General features: G+C 34.9%; 1 protein-coding gene across 1 annotated transcript; it reads left to right on the plus strand.

Moving 5' to 3' along the window:
* Positions 1-16,094: 16,094 nt before the first annotated feature.
* Positions 16,095-17,757, plus strand: LOC108994242 (UPF0481 protein At3g47200-like). Its single transcript, XM_035690851.1, has 2 exons — positions 16,095-16,103; positions 16,368-17,757. The coding sequence occupies exon 2, from the start codon at positions 16,375-16,377 to the stop codon at positions 17,206-17,208; it is 834 nt and encodes a 277-aa protein (XP_035546744.1). The 5' UTR covers positions 16,095-16,103; positions 16,368-16,374; the 3' UTR covers positions 17,209-17,757.
* The last annotated feature ends 1,780 nt before the right edge of the window (positions 17,758-19,537 follow it).

Raw genomic sequence — 19,537 nt, forward strand, 5'->3', positions numbered from 1 at the left:
AATGAAAAATATTATTGAATATTTCTATCGTTTGTTAATTTCAATTTTCAATCTTCTTTGATGTTATATTTTTCAACTTTAATACTAAATCACTGCATTTCAAATATATATAAACATAAATATATATTTATATATTACAAATTGTGTATATATAAATATATACAATTCAATTTTTTAGACTTATTCACAAATTATGCACAATAAAAACCACATAAATTTTAAATTAAAGTTATTTAATTTAAATTTACAATGAACGTTCGAACGTTATTACTTAACGTTCGAACGTTATTACTTAACGTTCGAACATTGGCGCAAACTTTTTACGTTCGAACGTTAATTAATAACGTGCGAACGGTTGTGCCAAAACATTTTACGTTCAAACGTAAACAGACACAATGTTTGAATATATATGTGATGTTCGAACGTATATTTTCCATACGTTGGAATGTAAAAAAATCTCATTCTATCTTTAGTGAAGGTTTCCAGAAACTGTCACAGAAAATGCCTTTTAGTGACGATCTATGGACTGTCACAATTTCTCAATCGTCACTAAAAAGCAATTGCGTTGTAGTGCATGCATGTAGCTGCATCCCAGGGGTTCCAGCAAACATCCCACAAATTTCATAGAAGGCAGTTGTCGAGTGAAAGTTGAGAAAATTGGAAACCACCAATCATTTGGAAAAATATACTTGGACATGAGTAAGTTACTGGCAAGGAAAACCTATCCATATTAGTCATTTCTGAAATATGATTTAGATTATTTCCCTAGTTCATCATGTTTGAATATGGAAGTCATCATTTTCAAAAAAGATTAAACTGATGGTGCATCTTTAATAGTTGGATAAAAATGTATGAAGCTAGGATATTGTAGTGTTTTATAAGGGTCTGTTCAAATATTAGATGGTGGATTTTATATGGCCGATCATTGTGAACTTGTATGTGTTATGTGTTAGATACATACTAGAGTGATGAATGGACTTCAAGTCTTGTTCAATGGCTCCTCAACATATTGTATAAACCCATAGCAATGATCCCAACAAATCTATAGGATGTTATAGTAATAAATTTTTGGGGGTCTTTGCATGAGGATTTTATGATAAACTTGAGTATGGTGCCTGAAATCACCATTTGGATTTGGGGCAGATTTATAAAGCCACATAATGTCTCAAAATCTATGGGTATCAGCAAGAACAATTGATTTGTTGTAGTGTCCTAGTACTATAGAAAAGTTAATTATTGGCTAATATGCTTTGAATATTTTTTCCAGGTAGTTATCAGCCCTGATATGTGGATAAAGATGCTATGTGGTGAGTTATTGGGGAGATGAATCGAAGTTGTCTCAACAGTGAAATTCTTTTAAGCTATGTGTGTCTAGAGCCAAAAATATGCAGTTAGACGCAAATATATGTTATAAACAACGCAACATGTAGGTGACCCTCCTGTACTTCCCACTTTGCAAACATGGATGTATTTCCATAACCTTGATTGAAAGGGGATATATTGAAATGTTAATAAGACTTCTGTATATAAATTTTGTTATATGGATCATGTGCATGTTTTTCCCTGTTTGTTGGACACATAAGAATGACCAAACAATAGGAAACAACTTCTACTTAATTATTTCCGACAATTATAGCAACATTCATGCAAAAATAAAAAATGTATTGTTTGGTTTTTCCGGCCCTTTGTACAAGAAATACAAGGATAATTGACAATTAATGATGTTAACAATTTGTGGGAAAAGTTCCAAAACATCAATATTTTCTATGAAACATGTTTTTGTGGGAAAAAATATTTTTCCTGACAAGATGATGTTTGTAGAAAATAGTAAATTAGAACTTATTGAAAAATTGTCTTGTGGGTTGAGTTCATGGAAATGAACAATATTGGGTTGTAGACTCTGTGGGAAATGGTGCAGCTCTCACCTTTATTGACAACTGAGTCTGGTTGGGAAAGAAGTTATTCCCACCAAATATCTCCGTCGGTAAACTATAATCCACTAGCACTTGTGGTGGCAATATGTACTATTTCGATCTCCTGAATAACAACAAAATCATTGTCTATTTGTGGCGAGATTAGAAGCCTTTGGCCGCCCTTTTATTGGCCGGATAAAGTAGGAATTTCCCGTGAGTTGGACTTTTGGTAGAGAGATATTTAATGTCGCAAGTAATATTCCAAGAGCTGCCCACAATTAGAATTGGTGGGCAAAGAGATTGTTCCACAGAATTGAGGCATTTTGCCACCAAAATCTTTCACGAAAAAAATTGGAATTTGTTGTAGTCCATGTCGACCCAAACTTCATCTCCAAACCTCCTAGATTCCTTTATAATTATTTTTGGATAATTTTGCTTATGTTCTTCTTGTCCACGGAGGGTTTTATAGGGTGTGGAGGCAAGTGGATCATAAGCATATAAAAGTTTCTTTTCCATGTGCCTATCCATTTCTGCCTCTCTCAATCTCCGACAGTTGACTGCTCATGACCTCTTATCCATGTTAAAAATTCGATCTTCATGCATGTCTTATAGTTTAAAGCATGTATATATTAGATTTAATGAACAGCAGTGCTAGTTCTAGTCATAGGGGGGGGTATAAGCCTAATGTAGTTATTTTAGAAAAAAATAAAATTTTAATGTGGATCATAAAGCAGTCCCAATATATATATAGTTTGTCTATCTTATTATCTATAATACATGACAAAACTCTTTTTTTTTTCTTTTTTATTTTTTTATTTTTATTTTTTACAATATGCCTTATATCTTCTTTATATATATGTATTTTTTCTATATCACTTAAAATAATTTTTTAATATTTTTTATTCATTTGAAATATTCATTCTAACTACCAATAAATTTGCAATGTCCACATATCTTTTGATATTTGTAATATCTCCTTGCATACAATATGAAATAATTCCATCCACACACAAAAAAACAATATGCAGTAAGGCAAACATAAATTAAAATAAAACCAAAATATGAAAAATGAGATCATATTATTAATGCTCGAGTCTTCATTTTGTAATACCACTACTTGCTCGATCGAGTCTTCAAATGCTCTGCATTACACTCTCTCTCTCTCTCTCTCTCTCTCTAGATTTATAATGTTGGTGGCGGGGGCGGCTTAGAAACAGTAACAGTTGGTCGCTTTATTCCTGTACGTACGTATGACAATGTAATGAAGACAATGTGATCAGAAATTGATATCAAATGCTGATAACAAAAGGTTTAACAATATTGCTTTTGATTTCCCGCGGGAAGAATGCCTTCGGAAGAATAAAGGCATTCCAGTTCATTGGAATAATAGGAAAAGTGACAGAGAATGTTGAAGTAGCAGTACTCAACTATGGTTATAAAAAATATATAGACACGATTATTTAACAAAATTTACATGACAACTATTTAATAAAACATTAATTTATTTTAAATACATTTGATTATAACGTATGTGAACTAAAAAAAAAAATATATTTTTATTAAGGAGTGCGCGCCTTGTGTAAACATTTAAAAAATATTTGTATATGTATCATTTCTGAATAGTATAGTTAGTAAAACAATTTGTAAATAATAGTAAAATAGTAGTGAATAGTTTATAAATAGTGGTTAATAATTTGTAAATAGTAGTAAAGTAGTCTAGCTAAGAATATCTTAAGAATAGTTGTATTCTCAAACATGTTCTAATTCGCTATACACTAATTTTATTATAAAAAATAGAAGAGAAATGATAGTTGCAGACGTGAGTATGCAAGCGTCACATAATCACTTTAAAAAAAGTGAATAAATACGAGACCTACATGAAAAGAAAATTAATTTTTTAATAATAGACCTCACTTTTTTTCAAAGCGACTACACGACGCTTCAACGCTATATAACTTTATGTAACATTACTCAAAACAAAATCACCTACAAAAGAAAGGATATTGAAGGGGAGTACATGAGAAGCTTGTTGGAGAGGACAGCAGCCTAACAACAAGATTCAAAATGACCAATTCCAGGAATATGCAAATGCAATAGAAAGTTTTAACGAAGCATGAGTAGTTTTATTAGTTTCGAGGGAAATTGGTTTCTTTTTTTTTTTTTTCACTAGGTTGATAAATTAAACATGCCCACGGCCCGTTATTCCGGCATGGTTATCGGGTCGGAATACCCGTTATTCCGGCATGGTTATCGGGTCGGCCAATTGGTTAATCGGCCAACGGCCGAACGGAAGCTTGCTTGTTCGGGTCGGGTCAGAATAATGAGTTTTTGGGTCGGGTCGGATGAACATGCCTACCCACGGGTTTTGAAAGCTGTTGAGATATAAAATTAATAATAAAATCAGTAACAAATTCTACTCAAGTTTTTTGGATAAATGGTAATTTTACATGGTATTAGAACATATGTCTTAAATTCGAATCCAGATTTTACAATATACTTTTATTTAATTAAATATTTCACGTATTGGATTTACTAATTATGAAGAATTTGGCTAACACATATGGAATAGTGTTAAGTGTTAAAATTATATATAAAATTTACCTCTTTCACAAACACTACTACCACTTTATCTTCATTCTTATATTTTTACGTAGTCCTTATTTACAATGTAATGCAAACTCATAATTAGTTTATATGAATGCATAGTACTGAGAATGTGGTACCTGGGTTAGGTTCCCAAGAACTGCACGTAGCAGTAACGCTGCTATAGTCGTCTTTCAGGTATTTGCCGTAGCCTTGGTCGTCTTTCTCCTCAGAAATAAGCAGGGCAGGAACCATAAAATTAATCTGGTTTAAGGGTTAAGTTAAAAAAAATAATTTTGAATGAGTCAAATATTAATTTTATATATATTTTATAAAAATACTTTTTAAAACTTAATTTTCATCAAATTTTGAGAATTTTGGACAGCCAAAGCCCCTCCAAGCTTCGTGGTAGTTCTGCCCCCGGAAATAAGGAACACATTTTTATATTCATTTCCTATATATATTTCAGTAATTTCTCTCTCGAAATTGAATTTTTCGCTTTTTATACGTCTAATTGAGTTTCGGATTTTTCTTTTATTGTGCAAATTAGGAACTAGAAAATCTTAATGAAGTATGAGACAAATTGTCACTTAATAAGTGAGGCAGAATATTTTAATTAAATGAAAAGCAGTATAGTGTCATGATTCAAACTGATCAAAACCATACACTTATTTAAAAAATTTAAGCAGATTGATTATTTAAATTATATCTTAACAAAGTCATGAAAAAACTAATTAATTCTGCATTTAACCATATTTAGTTTATAAAAATATTATTCAAGTTGAAGAATAGTGCATCTATCATAAGAAGCTGAATTCTACTCATCATTTCTACAGTACCACACACTACATATGATTTTTTTATTTTTTATATTTATTTTTTTCCTCACCAAATGTGTAATATATGGATGAAGGATAAAAGATTTTCTTTAGTTTATCAAAAATAAAATAAAATAAATAAAAAATCAACTTTAGTATACATGTGATATAGGAATAACGAGTAGAATGACTCATAAAATAATACTCACCAAACAATAAAAAGTAATGAAATACTGTGATCATGTCAAAACCAAACACTAGAAAATCGTTTGTTTTCTCAATTTTAGTCTTCCTAAAAATTTAGTTTATAAAAAGTTATTATAGAAGTGTAATTTTTTTTTTAAAAAAAAAAAAAAATTAAGCATCTAATATTATAAATGAAGTTCCGCGCGCTGTATGAAGCAGCATATTTACAAGCCAGTTTATAAAAGAAAAAGTGGGTCTTTCTCACTATGGAAACTTGGCAAAGAGGGTGGAATAACGATAAGTGAAATATTTCTAAAAATATTTTTGGATGTAGCCCACTGCGCAATGAAATGTATTTTCCGAAATTTCCAATTATAGAAGTATAATTAGTTAATACATTAATAATGCTTCTGTCATAAAAAGTTACATTTACTAAAATATTCTCAAGTCATAACAAAAAAGTTACATTTACCAAAAATTTGATTTCTTATGACATAATTTATCGAAAAACTTCATAGACATAGGAATCGCCAAAAATATTTATTGCTGGTTTGCTATTAGGATATGGATCGGAAGGGGAGTACATGAGAAACGCCACGTTTGAGAAAGTTCTTGCAACAAAGAATTTTTTCTTTCTTTTTTTATTTTTATTTTTCGGTTATAATTGTGGGTTGATATAATTTATCGACTCTTAACCTTGCCTAGAAATAGGTGATATTTATGATTAATTAAAATTAAAAAAAAAACAATATTTTCCTGTATGTTCTTAATTTAGAAAAAAATTTAATAGGAAAAATAATTTAGAAAAAATATTATTAATAAATTATTAATATTTTAACTAATAAATAGAAAATCTAATATGACAATAAATTTTAGGTGAAATAATCAAATATAAAATTATATAATATTATGTAAATTTTATATTCATTAAAAGAAAAACGAGTTTTTATAATTAATTTATTATAATTAAAAAAAATTTGTAATTAATTTTAATTGTAAATAATTATTTTATTAAAATTAATTCATTATAAATAAATAATTTTTTTATAGTGATTTACATTTACATAATAATCTAATGCAAACTCATAATTACTATGAAGGCAGAGTATTGCCAAAAAGCTGTTACTTCTTTTTTTTAATCATTGAAAAAAAAAAGAGCATTAAAACACTTCGTTTGGTTGATGAACTCCTCTCAATTCATCTCAACTAATCATTACAACTTTCTCAACTTTCAATACAAAATAAAATAAACAATTCAATTTTTTCAAATCTCAAAACAAAAATAATATTAAAAACAGAAATACTTATAACCGGTCCATCTATTTTTCTTTAAATAACAGCCTTCCAATAAAAATATGCCACGCATGAGTTCTATTTTATCATCACTGAACTGCACCACTTACGATAACAGCAATATTACCCCAAGAAATCTTCTCCCCTCCCCTCATGAAGAAAATATGAAGCAAAACGCCCCCCTCTTCGTGTAGTTCCAAACCAGATCAGATCGAGCTACTTACAAAGATTAGATTTTTTTTTTTTTTAACTTACACATGAGCTTGAGAAGAACACTTGCTTTTGATGTGAATTTTTAGAGACTGAGCAAGTTTTTAGAATTTTTTCCTCTGAAATGTTTAGGGGGGAGAAGAAAAAGAAGAAAATGAGAGAGAGAGAGAGAGAGAGAGAATTTATCAAACTGGTGCATATTTGGGGCTCTCTCATTCGATCAATCTTACATGTTAGGGTCTGCCAACCAATAAGCTTTGGGGTTTTTCTCAATAATTTTGTACTAAATAGGGGCTTTATTAATCGTTTCTACTGCCTTTGAATTATACTGGTATGGTGTTCAGTGATTTGTGAAAGTTAGGCTTTTCTTTGCGAATTGGGGGAAAATGGATTCGAGCCAGAGAGCGGTGGAGTCATGGATGATCGATGCTGCCACAGAAAATCATCAGATTTTTTTTGCTTCGATTTTTCATCATATTTTCTATGTTCGGCGACTGGAGGAAGGCAACGTCTTCGTCTTGGGCGGTGGTGCAAAGAGACGGCGACTGGTGGTGCAACATCTTGCCTATTGTGATTCTGTGTGGCAAGGTGTAAGGAGCTTATTGTATTTTTTTCTTATGTGTCAATGTCTGAATGGAGGGCTGCTCTTCTCCTATTAGCAGCCCGACCGTTCTGAAGCGTTTCTCTTTAATAAATGATAGTACTGTTCCTTTGCTCTTAAGGATTAAGCAAGAGTTCATAGTAAATGAAATAAATTCAATAAACTAACAGTAAATGCTCTATATATATAATGATGCAGGACCCTCTTCGTTTATCTCTTCCACTTCAAACTATGGATACGTGGGTATAGGTTTTCGAAGTTGTTTGATTCTGTTTTCCAAAGTAAAGCATAGTTTTATTTTGCTGTGGGGATCTTCATCCAAACAGGACTGTTTGGATTAGTTTCGAAGAAAAAACAGAGAAATCAAACAGAGAATAATCTAGCCAAATTCCTTAAATGGATCTCTAGTATTAATAATGCTTTCAGTCTTCCCTTACCTCCTCCTTTAACGGGATCTGAGGCCGAACCACGAACATGTGAGCGATATGCTTCCTTTCTTTCCATTTTTCTGCTTTTCTCTTGCAAAAGCTTTGATCGATCAATTGTCTGTCTTTATAAGGGATAGCTAATCCCTTACATAAATGATACCCAGTTTCCTTTCAAGCAGTCGTTGAAGGCAGAACGTAAGAGCCTAGACAGGTGGTTTGAATTTTTTTATGCTGTTTTAGTTTTTTGTTTTTTTTCTTAAAGTGCATGTGCGAGTGATTAGAATTTTCAAAAACCACGTTAATTGGTCGACTCATCAAAGGCGAATCCAATTTAAAATTAAGTTGAGATCAGGTGCCGGAGTGACCAATAGATTTTATATAAGTAAAATTACTATGCACGTCGATGTTGAGCTGACTTTAATTGAGTTGAGTTCTTTATAAATAGTAATAAATTAAGATGGTGGAGTGAGTTCTGTAGAATATATCTAAAATGAATTTATATGTGTTTGAACGTTAAAATGAATTTAGATATATTTATGAGAAGTTGAAAAAGGTTATAAGTTCCACATGTAAAAAGATGTTGAGTTGAAAAAGATTATGGGTCCTATGTAGAAAGAGGTTTTGAGTTGAGATAAATTTATTGGTTTGAGACTTAGGTGTTTAGTTGTTAAAAGAGTCTAACATCTGAACTGAACTCAACTGAGTTGCGTGATTAAACGCGTTAAATATTTTTTAAATATAGAAATGATTTTACAACCTGATACAATTATATCAATTTTTGAAGTACTTTAGGTAAACAAAAAAAACTTTATCAATCAAACATTTTTCTTTAGAATTTAAGTACGGTTATTCAAATGCCTAAAATATCGAAATTTGATTCAGAACTTGGGGGTCAAAATCCAAGCTAATTAAGCATGCTAGTGCACCGTTTGGTTCGCAAAGTCTAAGGCCAGCTGGTTTGGATTCACAAACATTTTAAATCATCTCAACATCCAAACATCATTCAAATATAAATATTTTTTAATTTCAAATTTTCAAGTTCTAGTTTATGTAAATAAAATTACACGTATAATTAAAAGAACTAAAAAGAGGCATATATACATGTCCATTTTAAGTGAAAAACAATGGAAATCCAATTTCCAATGGGCATCTAGATCTGGATTTCCTTTCATATATCTTTCCAAACGAGATAATCTTTTAGGATTTCCATCGAAGCACCACGCTAGGGTTTAGTTTGAGGAACTCTTCCATTTTAAATTCCAGTACTTTTGTCCAAGCTAATTGGCTTCAATTATATTCAGATAAGAACTAATTATCACAATAATTATTTAATGCTTTACAATATATAGGAGATCATATCGACGTCGTTAATACTACTCTTTATCCTCGATTTTGCTATTCTCAATCACGTCTATTGATAGCAGCATGTTCCTTATTTTATCTGGCTTCGATCAAAAGTTAACTACTTAATGAAAAAGTCACTAAAAATGAAGTAGAATGAAAAATATCTTGTTTCCCTTTTCCAACATTATAAAAATGAAAATGAAATAAACTATTAAGTTATAAACTAAAATGGAATAGGTGCAGGGAGGCATTCTCATGGTGGAGAGCTGTCACTTCCTCCATCAGCTTCCATTTCTTTTCATCTTGTTTGTTGACTCTTGCTTCCATAACTTCGGGTTGTTTTTCTTCACGACATGAGGCTTGGGAGCGTGTTGTTGCCGGCGTGTGAATGACATGCTACTATAGGAAAGAAAAAGATCTCACAGATGGCGCCACTGTTTTTGTCGTGTTTCTTAGCCTGAACAACTCCGCACTGCTAAGATCAGTTTGGATCCTGTTGAGATTGAGAATGGAGGAATTGGGGCATCGTGGTACCTCTAATACCTAAGTTAGTCATCGAGAGAGGATGGCCAAGCGAGTATATGAGAAAAACATTCAATCAAAGAGAGAGAGACCCCCCTAGAGAATGTGTGGGGTATTTATATACCTGGCCAATGTGATCTTCCGATGAAGGGATTCAAGGAGGTGCTATCCATACCTGTCAACCAGGTCGTGGGAGTGTCACCCACATCCCCTTTTGCCGCATTTCGTGCCAGCCTTTCGTCAGGTGGCAAGGCCCCACGCCTGATCGTGGCGACCACTGAAACCTGAGGTTATAATGTGCTTGGCGTTGTCTTTCATTTTAGCGGCATGACCATGGTCAGGCAAGCATGCCGTCAGTACTCAAGTGATGCCCTGCTTCTCTATTGTCGGCGCCTCCGTTTGCGCTACTTTCAACGCCTAGGTGTCAGGGTCCTTCCCGACACCTCGACTTGTCCCTAGCGCCTTGATCATGGGTGGTTAGGAGCAATCCATACTTTTGACCAGAGCCCACGCATGGCGCGTCTTCTACCTTTTCCCTCTATGGGCCGTCTGGGTTGGCCTGACCCTCTTCACTCTAGTCTCAGCCCATGTTACTCAAGCGACCTGGGCTAGGCCTATTCAGTTCAACCCAGGTCTAGGGGATTACTCCCCTCATAGTTTTATAATGTTTATTTTCTATGAATGAATATTTTTATCTGTGTTTGGTGTTCAATATATATATATTATATGTATATATATAATACCCATATATTAATTTTCAAAGGAAAAATATTATATGCTCCACACTAACACAAGGATCGAAGACAATAATAGAATTAGAGGAATCGTTCATGATTTATTTATTTGCCCAACAAGCTTGGAATTAGCATCTAATTAGAAAGTGGCAGCTTTGGTATGAGAGGAATCGTTCCGCAGATTCGGATTCGAATCATTACTCCAATATTGTTTACTCTTAAAATAAATCTTTATTTAATAATATGTTAAAATACTTAAGTGATTTTTGTAATCATAATTATATAAGAGTGTACTAATACATAATAAAAATTTAAAAGCACATTAATACAACATGTAGTAAAAGGGCACTAATGTAATTTCTTTCAATTCTTTGAAAACCAAGAAAAACCTATGTAAACAGATAACTTGCATCGCAGAGGCTTACTCACGGAGGAATCACGCGGCAGCATGCGACACAATGAGGGGCTAGAAGCTTAGCAACGTAGCGGTGGTGATCTCGGCGGAGCACTGGAAGCGAGAGAGAGTGAGAGAGAGAAACACGGTGAAAGTATGAGTGAGAGACGGAGAGAGTATGGCGTGCGGAAGGGGAAGGAGCTCACTGTGGGACATCGAGAAGGTGTGCGATTGGTCGGGAGCTACGTGCGGTGGCTTCGGTCTTGTAACGTGGCTGAAAAACGGAGGGGCATAGGGAGAGGGAGAGGCTGGCTAAGGAGTTTAGTGGAACGGCTTGAGCAAGGATTGCTCTATTTCGGGAGTGGGAAAACATAGTATGCCATGTGTGTTCCTCCTTCAACGGTTGGGCGACAGTAGTTGGCTTTTCGTGGCGGCGGGGACGGCCTAGAGGGTGGTGCGCTATTTGTAAGGAGGAGTTGCTGTCTGTGAGTTCGTGTGGCAGGGCAACGGCGTTACGGAGAAACAAACCGTGTCGCGTTACGGCTTGGCCAGTGGTTGGGGTGCTGCACGACTTGGGTTGGGTTTACGTGACCAAGGCGGAGGAGTGTTCTATAATGGCTATCTTACGGTGTTGGTGGTTTGCGGTGGAGGTTTATGATGGCAAAATTGATGAGCATAGAGTCAGGAAAGTGGAGAGGCAGTGAACGAGAAGGAGTTATGCGTGGGTTGCGTCGGTTTTGTATGGGGGCAGTGAGAATTCTGGGCGGTGCACGGTGGAGGCTTTGGGCCCTAGGTGCTGGTCGTGTACGGTGGAGAGATGGACGTCGGATTAGGAAAGGCTGATTCGTGCGACAGGAGGTTGAGGAAAAAAAATATGGTTGGTAGCAACAAACGTAACAGAGTAGTTTCTCTAAGCATGGCTTATGTGTGTGTAAATATATGATGCGAAAACCCTAGAGATATGAGGGAGACGTGCGTGCGGACGGAAATAGAGTCATGTGTGTGCATGGAATGGATAAAAATACACTAGAGACATGCAAGACCATGCATGTCATGGATGAGAGGAAGACGTAGGGGTGAAAAAGAAAATAGACAATAAAAAAAAAAAACGTGCGGGGAAGTTAACGTGTGAAAATAATAATAATAAATAAATAAATAAATAAAAATTTGAGCTTGATTGGGTCCTGGTGTTACATAAATATACTTTATAAAAAGAAAAAAAAATAGATTTTTTCATGTATACTAGTAGACAACAACTCTGATCAATTAAAGACCTTGATACACAATAAAACCTCAATTTCAGAAAAGTAATATGCATGCACACATAAAGATTTTAGAATGGGTAGTGATAGGGTTACTACTCTATGACTACCCATTTACTACTCGTAATTCATTTAAAGTCTTTTATTTTTTTATCATTTTCTTTTAAGTATTCTTTTAACATCCTTAACCATTAAATAAAATTAAAAATTAAAAAAAAAATCAAATATAAAATGAGTAGTAGGTGGGTAGTAACCCTATCATTTTCCTTTTAGAATAATCTTGACAAGTTAACCAATTAATATATATATATATATATATATATATACTAATTTAGAGTGTTTACTATATAAATCGCTTATACATGAATAATGTTGATCATCCTAATCAAAGTTTATCCACCTACTACCAAGTTCCCTGCAAACAAAAAGCCTATGGGGATAAATCTGATACCTAAGTTAGTCTTATCCTTTCGTGCGTTTGTGTTCATTAAGAACAAAGTTGTGGGGTATATCACCAGGGGTGTTGCATGCCCTTTGACAGATCACTTAAGGGCACTTAATGCAATAACCCTCCCTAAGCCTTCAATCTCCACAACCTTACATGGATATGTACCTTGAGAAGGCACTTCAGAGCATTAAAAAATTAATCAGGAAACCGGTTCAGACCGGTCTGAATAGGTATAATCGGTCTAGTCCGGTCCGGGACCAGTTTCCTTTGTTCAAAAACTGGCCAGTACTAGTCCGGTTCCCGTTCTATGCTTTATAAGATAATATTATTATAATTTATAACATAAAATTTTAATTTTAAACATAAAAATTTATTTGATCATATGCTTTAAATATAATATATATATATATATATATATATATATATATATTAATAACATTTTATGGCCTAATAAATTCTCAACATATTCCTTTTGATAAATACATAATACAATAATACTAATTACATTTCACTTTAATTAATTAGTATACATTAGTATACTAATGTACATTAATATATTAATTATATTTATGCCCTAATACTAATACTATTAAAACTGAAAAATCGGACCGAACCAGACTAGGTATCGATTTAGAAGGATAACCGGTGCGTAATTGATTTTAAAAAATGTAAAACTGGTGCATACCGATTCGATCTTAAATTTTTTCCAAAACCAAATCAAACCGGATCAGTTACACCCCTAAGTAATGCATGACCTAATCTTCTCTCTACAACAACCCTTTCTAAGCCTCTAATATTCAACATGGTATGTTCCTTGAGAGGGCATTTAGTGGGATAACCTGTTATGGGCTTCTAACCCGGTGGCTACCAACATAGCCTACAGGCTGTGCCCCGCCTGCTAGGTTAGCCATTGTGTCAGTGGCATAGTGCCTTGTCAAAGCGTGGTTGGATGGCCATTTACCTGAGTCTTCCGGGAAGACTCTTCCCTAAGTGGGCTGATCTTCATTCAGGAGATGGAATAAAGCTCGTGGGCCCATCCAGTGGGCCAGGAGGACCACAATGTTCTTGTGGCACTTTGGGCGTATTTACCCCCAACAAACACAATCTTACGATTTGTATTAGATACTACTGCTATAGATAGTTACAACATATTAGTATGTATACCTGTACCTTTTATATATATATATATATATACTTGGTAGAAGACATGATGAATCACAGTAGAGGAATAGTTTGCGGGGAAGATAGGAAATCAAGAAGAAATAAGAGATGAAGATCAAAGAAATAACAAGTCGAAGAAGAAGTAAAAAAGGAAGGACTAAGTAGAAGAAAAACAGAGAATAAATCATAAATAGAGTAGGGAAATAACTAAAGGAAAGAGGAGGAGAAATGGAGAGAGAGGGACAGGGTATCGGCTCCAAAGAGAGAGTTTTGGGTAATAATTTACACTACTTATTAGTAAATAGACTACATACTTTTATACAAATACATATACGTTTATATATATATATATATAAATAATATTTGTAGTTATAGAGTATGCAAACTTTGCCCACTCCCGTTAAAAAATTGATAAATTTGTGACTTACATGAAAAAAATATTTTTAATGGTGGATCCTACTTTTTTTTTTCCAAATGAGTGCACGGGACTTATATATATTAAGACTTCAAATATCATTTATATTATATATATATATATGCAACTTAATAGCTACTACATAATAGCTATGGCTGACGTGCTATGGCTGGAGAGGCTGGCGATGGTGCTCTGCCATGAAGAAGATTAGAGAGAGAGAGAGATTAGAGAGAGAGAGAGAGACGATGAGAGAGAGTCAAGAAACCGAAGAGGGAGAGGGAAGGGCTCAATGAGGACGAAATGTGGTGAGACAAGGATGGTGGCGGCAACAACAAGGGTTGGACGACGAGAACGTGGTGTTTGGGCTGATGGGCGAGACCCACAATAGAGGAAAGAAGGGGACGGTGTGGAGGAGCTACTGAAGAGGAGCAGCTATGGCGGTCAAATAGTGGCAGCGACGGCAACAGCAAGGTCATGGCGGCAAGAAGAAGAAAATGGGAGAGAAGGGGGTGGTTTCTCTAGAAGGGGATGTGGCGCAGGACAAGGGAGGGGGAAAAAGAAGTTAGCTTTTTCTATCAGCTAAAGGGCTCACACACGGGAGCTGGAGCCATAATCTTACCTCCACTCACACTAGGAGATGTTTGGATTCGAAAATGATTTGAGATGACTTGAGATGAACTGAGATGAGTTGAGATGAATTGTGAATAGTAATGAGATGAGTTGTGAATAGTAATGAGATTTGTGAGTTAAAGTTGCTGAATAGTAATGAATAGTAGTGAGATGAGTTGAGATGAGTTGAGATGAGATAAGATGAGCTGAGATGACTTGCGAATCCAAACAAGCCCAAGAAGAACCTATTTAAACAACATACTTGGGCTCCACCTCAATAAAAAGACATGCATTTCCAGACTTGGGCTTCACATGGGCTGGGCTTCACATTATAACTTCGAGGGATTGTACAAGTCAAGACTTCAGTTAACCCTTGATATATCATGCTTTTTAAATCATTCATCCTCCATTACTTTATATCCTTATTTGTGGGTCATCGGGGTCTACAATTGTATCAGACGAAGATTAGTTAACCATGGAAAGGACCGTTGAATTGTCTTTAAAGGCAGGATTAGGATACCTGCTATGGAGGAGATTCCCTATCATTAATTGCTTATTGCCAGGTGCCGTTGTATAATTGGTGATCATGGAGAGGCTCCTAATTATATATATATATATATATATAGATAGATGACAAATATATTATTAAATAAATAAAAAATATTTGTATGTTTCCTTATTTACATACTCAACCTATGGTTATTATAAAAATCTTTATAAATGAGTCATTCAAGAAGTATTGAGTTTACGCTCTGATTTATATGTAACAGAATTCATTGTCACATGATGACTCTCTAATTATCAACGAAAGTGAAATAATTTTTTTAGATAAGATTAATATGCTTTATATATGGCATCAACGAGCAGAGAGAACATCTTCTTTAACTATTCACAAATATCAATAAAAATAATAAAAAAATCACATTCAAATAAGATTTCATATTTAACTATTCATTCTCGACAATTTTCATTGTCGACAGCATCTTCATGCGCAGCATCTCCATTGGCAAACCCAAATCTAGCTCCGCTACTTCAAAACGGGCCTCAACTCGTGACTAGTTTGGAGGCTATAGCTATGATCGTTTAGTTAGCTGCCTAATCCCTGTGAACAAAGGACGTTGAGAGGTCTGATCAGATTCATCATGATCATCTTATTCTTATGGTCAACGACCTGAATCTAAGGTGAGATATCCTTATCTCTGGTGCTACTGAAAGGTTTTTAAGGGGAGATATATTGGGTGCTAGCTAGTGATTCAGTGAATCTAATATCTAATATCATCTTTGATCTGTCCTAGTGTAAGTTTAGCTTCCTTGTTTGTGATACCCTGCATGCAGATGCGTTATCACCATGAGCTAAGAAAACTTTATTTCTACTACTATTTTTTGGATGAATTTCTTGTCAATCGACTTTGATCCTCTTGTTTTTCCTTCTCACTTCTTTTGAAGATTAGAAATGTCTGTGAGTGGAGATAGTGTTATAATCAACATAGAAGGCTTGGCCTATTCAATTGAAGAAACGATGTTCCATGATTCGCTTGTGCCACCAAAGAGTTGCATCTTCAAGATCCCCAATATACTCTACAGGCAAAATGAAAAAGCATTTATCCCTGATGCGTTTTCCTTCGGCCCTCTTCACCATGATGACAATCCAAACTTGAAAGCCGTTGAAAAAATTAAACTACAGTACTTGCAATGTCTTATTTCTCGATTACACACTTCAGAGACAGGTAAGAAAAGGGTGATAGATTTGGTCAAATCCATCGAGGAAGTAGAGAAAGCGGCTCGTCAATATTATGCCGAATCCATTAAATACACTCTAGAAGAATTTGTCAAAATCTTGTTAATTGATGGCTGCTTCATTATTGAGCTTTTTCGCAAGTATGCTTATGAGGAGCTTAGAGAAAAAGAAGACCCTATTTTTACCATGTCTTGCATGCTTCAATTTCTAGCCCACGACTTGATATTACTAGAAAACCAAGTTCCTTGGATTGTACTCGAGCGCTTGTTCAACATGACCAAACAAGAAACCCATACCGAGTCTTTACTTCAACTTGCCATTCAATTTTTTGGGACAACTTTCTCAGCCACACCACCTACCAAAATCTTGCCTCTCAAAGACATCAAGCACATTGTCGACCTACTGAGAAAATGGTTGGTTTCATCAACTAAAGTGGAAGAAAGCAACTCAGAATATTGGGAAGTCATGCCTTCTGCTACAGGCCTCGTGGAGGCTGGAATCAAATTCGTGAAGGGTACATCTGAAAGCATATTGGACAAAATTCAATGATGGGGTCCTCAAAATTCCTCCATTACTAATCCAAGAGACAACAGAAACAGCTTTTTGAAATCTGATCGCTTTTGAACAATGCTACACCGACTGTGAAGCGTGGTTGACTTCCTATGCCATACTCATAGACAACCTCATCAACACTACCAAGGATGTGGACATACTTTGCGAGAGTGAGATTATTCATAGCTGATCAAATCGAAAGGAAGCGGTTCAGTTCTTCAATAAGCTCTACCACAATACTTATGTCAAAACTTTCTATTGCGGAAAGCTTTGCCACAATGTGAATGGATACTGCAACCGCAGGTGGCCTAGATGGCGTGCTGTGCTTGTGCGCAATTATTTCAACACTCCTTGGGCTTTTCTTTCGACATTGGCCGCTATCATCCTATTGGTCCTCTCTTTCTTACAAACTTTGTATACCATGAAAGGTTAGCAATATTACAATCTAATTATCAGAACTTATTGTGTATTAATATGTCCCTTCAGTCTGTCCTCTTCTCGATGTCATTTGGGGATAGATAGAAATATTGTTTTCACTTTTAGGGATTTCTTATAATTACTGATATGTGAAAAATGAATTGATTATGTCAAATGGGCAGATGATTTTGAATTGTTTCAGTGAAATCAGTTGTAAAGTTGTTGTCATTACAAAAAAAGAAAAAAAAGAAAGAGTATTTGTGATGTGTTATTTATCCTCTCTTTGATGTGATTTGGGAATACAAAGAACTATTGTTTTCACTTTCAAGGATGTCTTCTAATGATATGTAAAAAATGAATTGATTATGTCGAATGATTCGCTGATTTTGAACTGGTTTCCCGAAATCAGTTGTAAAGGTCGTGGTAAGGAGTTAACAAGAGCACTGATCATAGACTTTTTATAGTTTGGCTGCATTTCACTTTACTATATTTAGATAGATACATTCCACATTGACCACTTCGTTTCCTTTTCCTCCAATTGTTTTGAAAAATCAAAGAAAAAGAAAGACATTTTTGTCAACATTGCTTGTCACTTGAAAGTAAGTATTACCCTACAAATGTTTTCAGATGTTTGGTTATAATATTTTTTGTTTTGTTTAATAGAAGATGTAATTTGAATACGTCACGCTATGCTTCTATAATAAACATCTTTAATTATGTTGAATGATTTATTTGGACAAGAATTGTCATGTTAGAAATACTACATCAGAATATATAGCGGAAACGATATTACCCGATTGGCAAATTGTAGATCTAGTGCAGTTGTTCTACATATTTTTCGTCTTTGTCGTTGTTGTTCATCCGAAGTCCTTCCGTATCGATAGTGGAGTGTGCTGTGTGTTAAGACCAGAGTAATACTCACAAATTCCACAGCCTAGATGCTGAGACTAAAAAGAACCGACACATTGAGAGAAAGAATATGTTTGTTGTGTAAGTGAGTCATCCAAATGGGGGATGGTTGAGGCTATATAGATAGCCCCTCTAAATATTATTAACAATAGTCAACTATCATCAACTCAAACCACACAATCACAGGAGTTACCAAGTGAAGCACATGCAACGGCTATAGAATCCACACAATCAGAAGACTTACCATCCCATGCAACGACTACCCAAGTTCTCAAAGGAAAGTCCATCACATGCAAGGGTTAGATAATTCCCTTTTTAGTTCAATATTCATATCCTACAGTACTCTCCATGTATAAATCATTGTGTCTAACGGCAATATACATCTTGTAATATTGTACTCTACTATAAAATAGATAACAAAGAAACTCTCAGATACTCACGGTTATTGAGGTTTTTTGCAAACACTTTGTGTGCACAATTGTCTTTATGATATCAGAGACCGTGTGAGTGAATAAGGTCTTCCTCCATGGCCATCATTGCCTTGAACGTAGGAAATTTTGTGACCCTACGTCTCTCCAACAGTAACTACCCACTATGGCATGAACAAATACTAGCCTTGGCTGAGAGTCAAGATCTAGTCCACCATCAGCTAGAAGCAGACTCTGCCCCTCCCGAATTTGAGATCCCTCCCGATGGATCATCAACCTTGAACAAAACACAAATAGAGCCATACCTCCATTGGCACTCTCTCAGAAGAGGCACTTGGCCTCGTCGTGGGTTTGGATTCTGCCCACCAAGTTTGGGCGGCACTAAAGGCAGTGTACGCCCATGACTCTCAGGAGCGAAGAGTTTCATCTCACTCAACAATTGACATACCTCAAGAAAGAGCCCACGACGCCTCTTGTAGATCATCTTCGAATCTTCAAGGGCTTGTGCGACAACTTAGCTTCAATCGGACGGCCAGTTGCAGACAAGATGAAAGTTTTCTCCCTCTTGAACA

Source organism: Juglans regia, chromosome 6 (assembly GCF_001411555.2).
Source record: "Juglans regia cultivar Chandler chromosome 6, Walnut 2.0, whole genome shotgun sequence".
Lineage (NCBI taxonomy): Eukaryota > Viridiplantae > Streptophyta > Magnoliopsida > Fagales > Juglandaceae > Juglans > Juglans regia.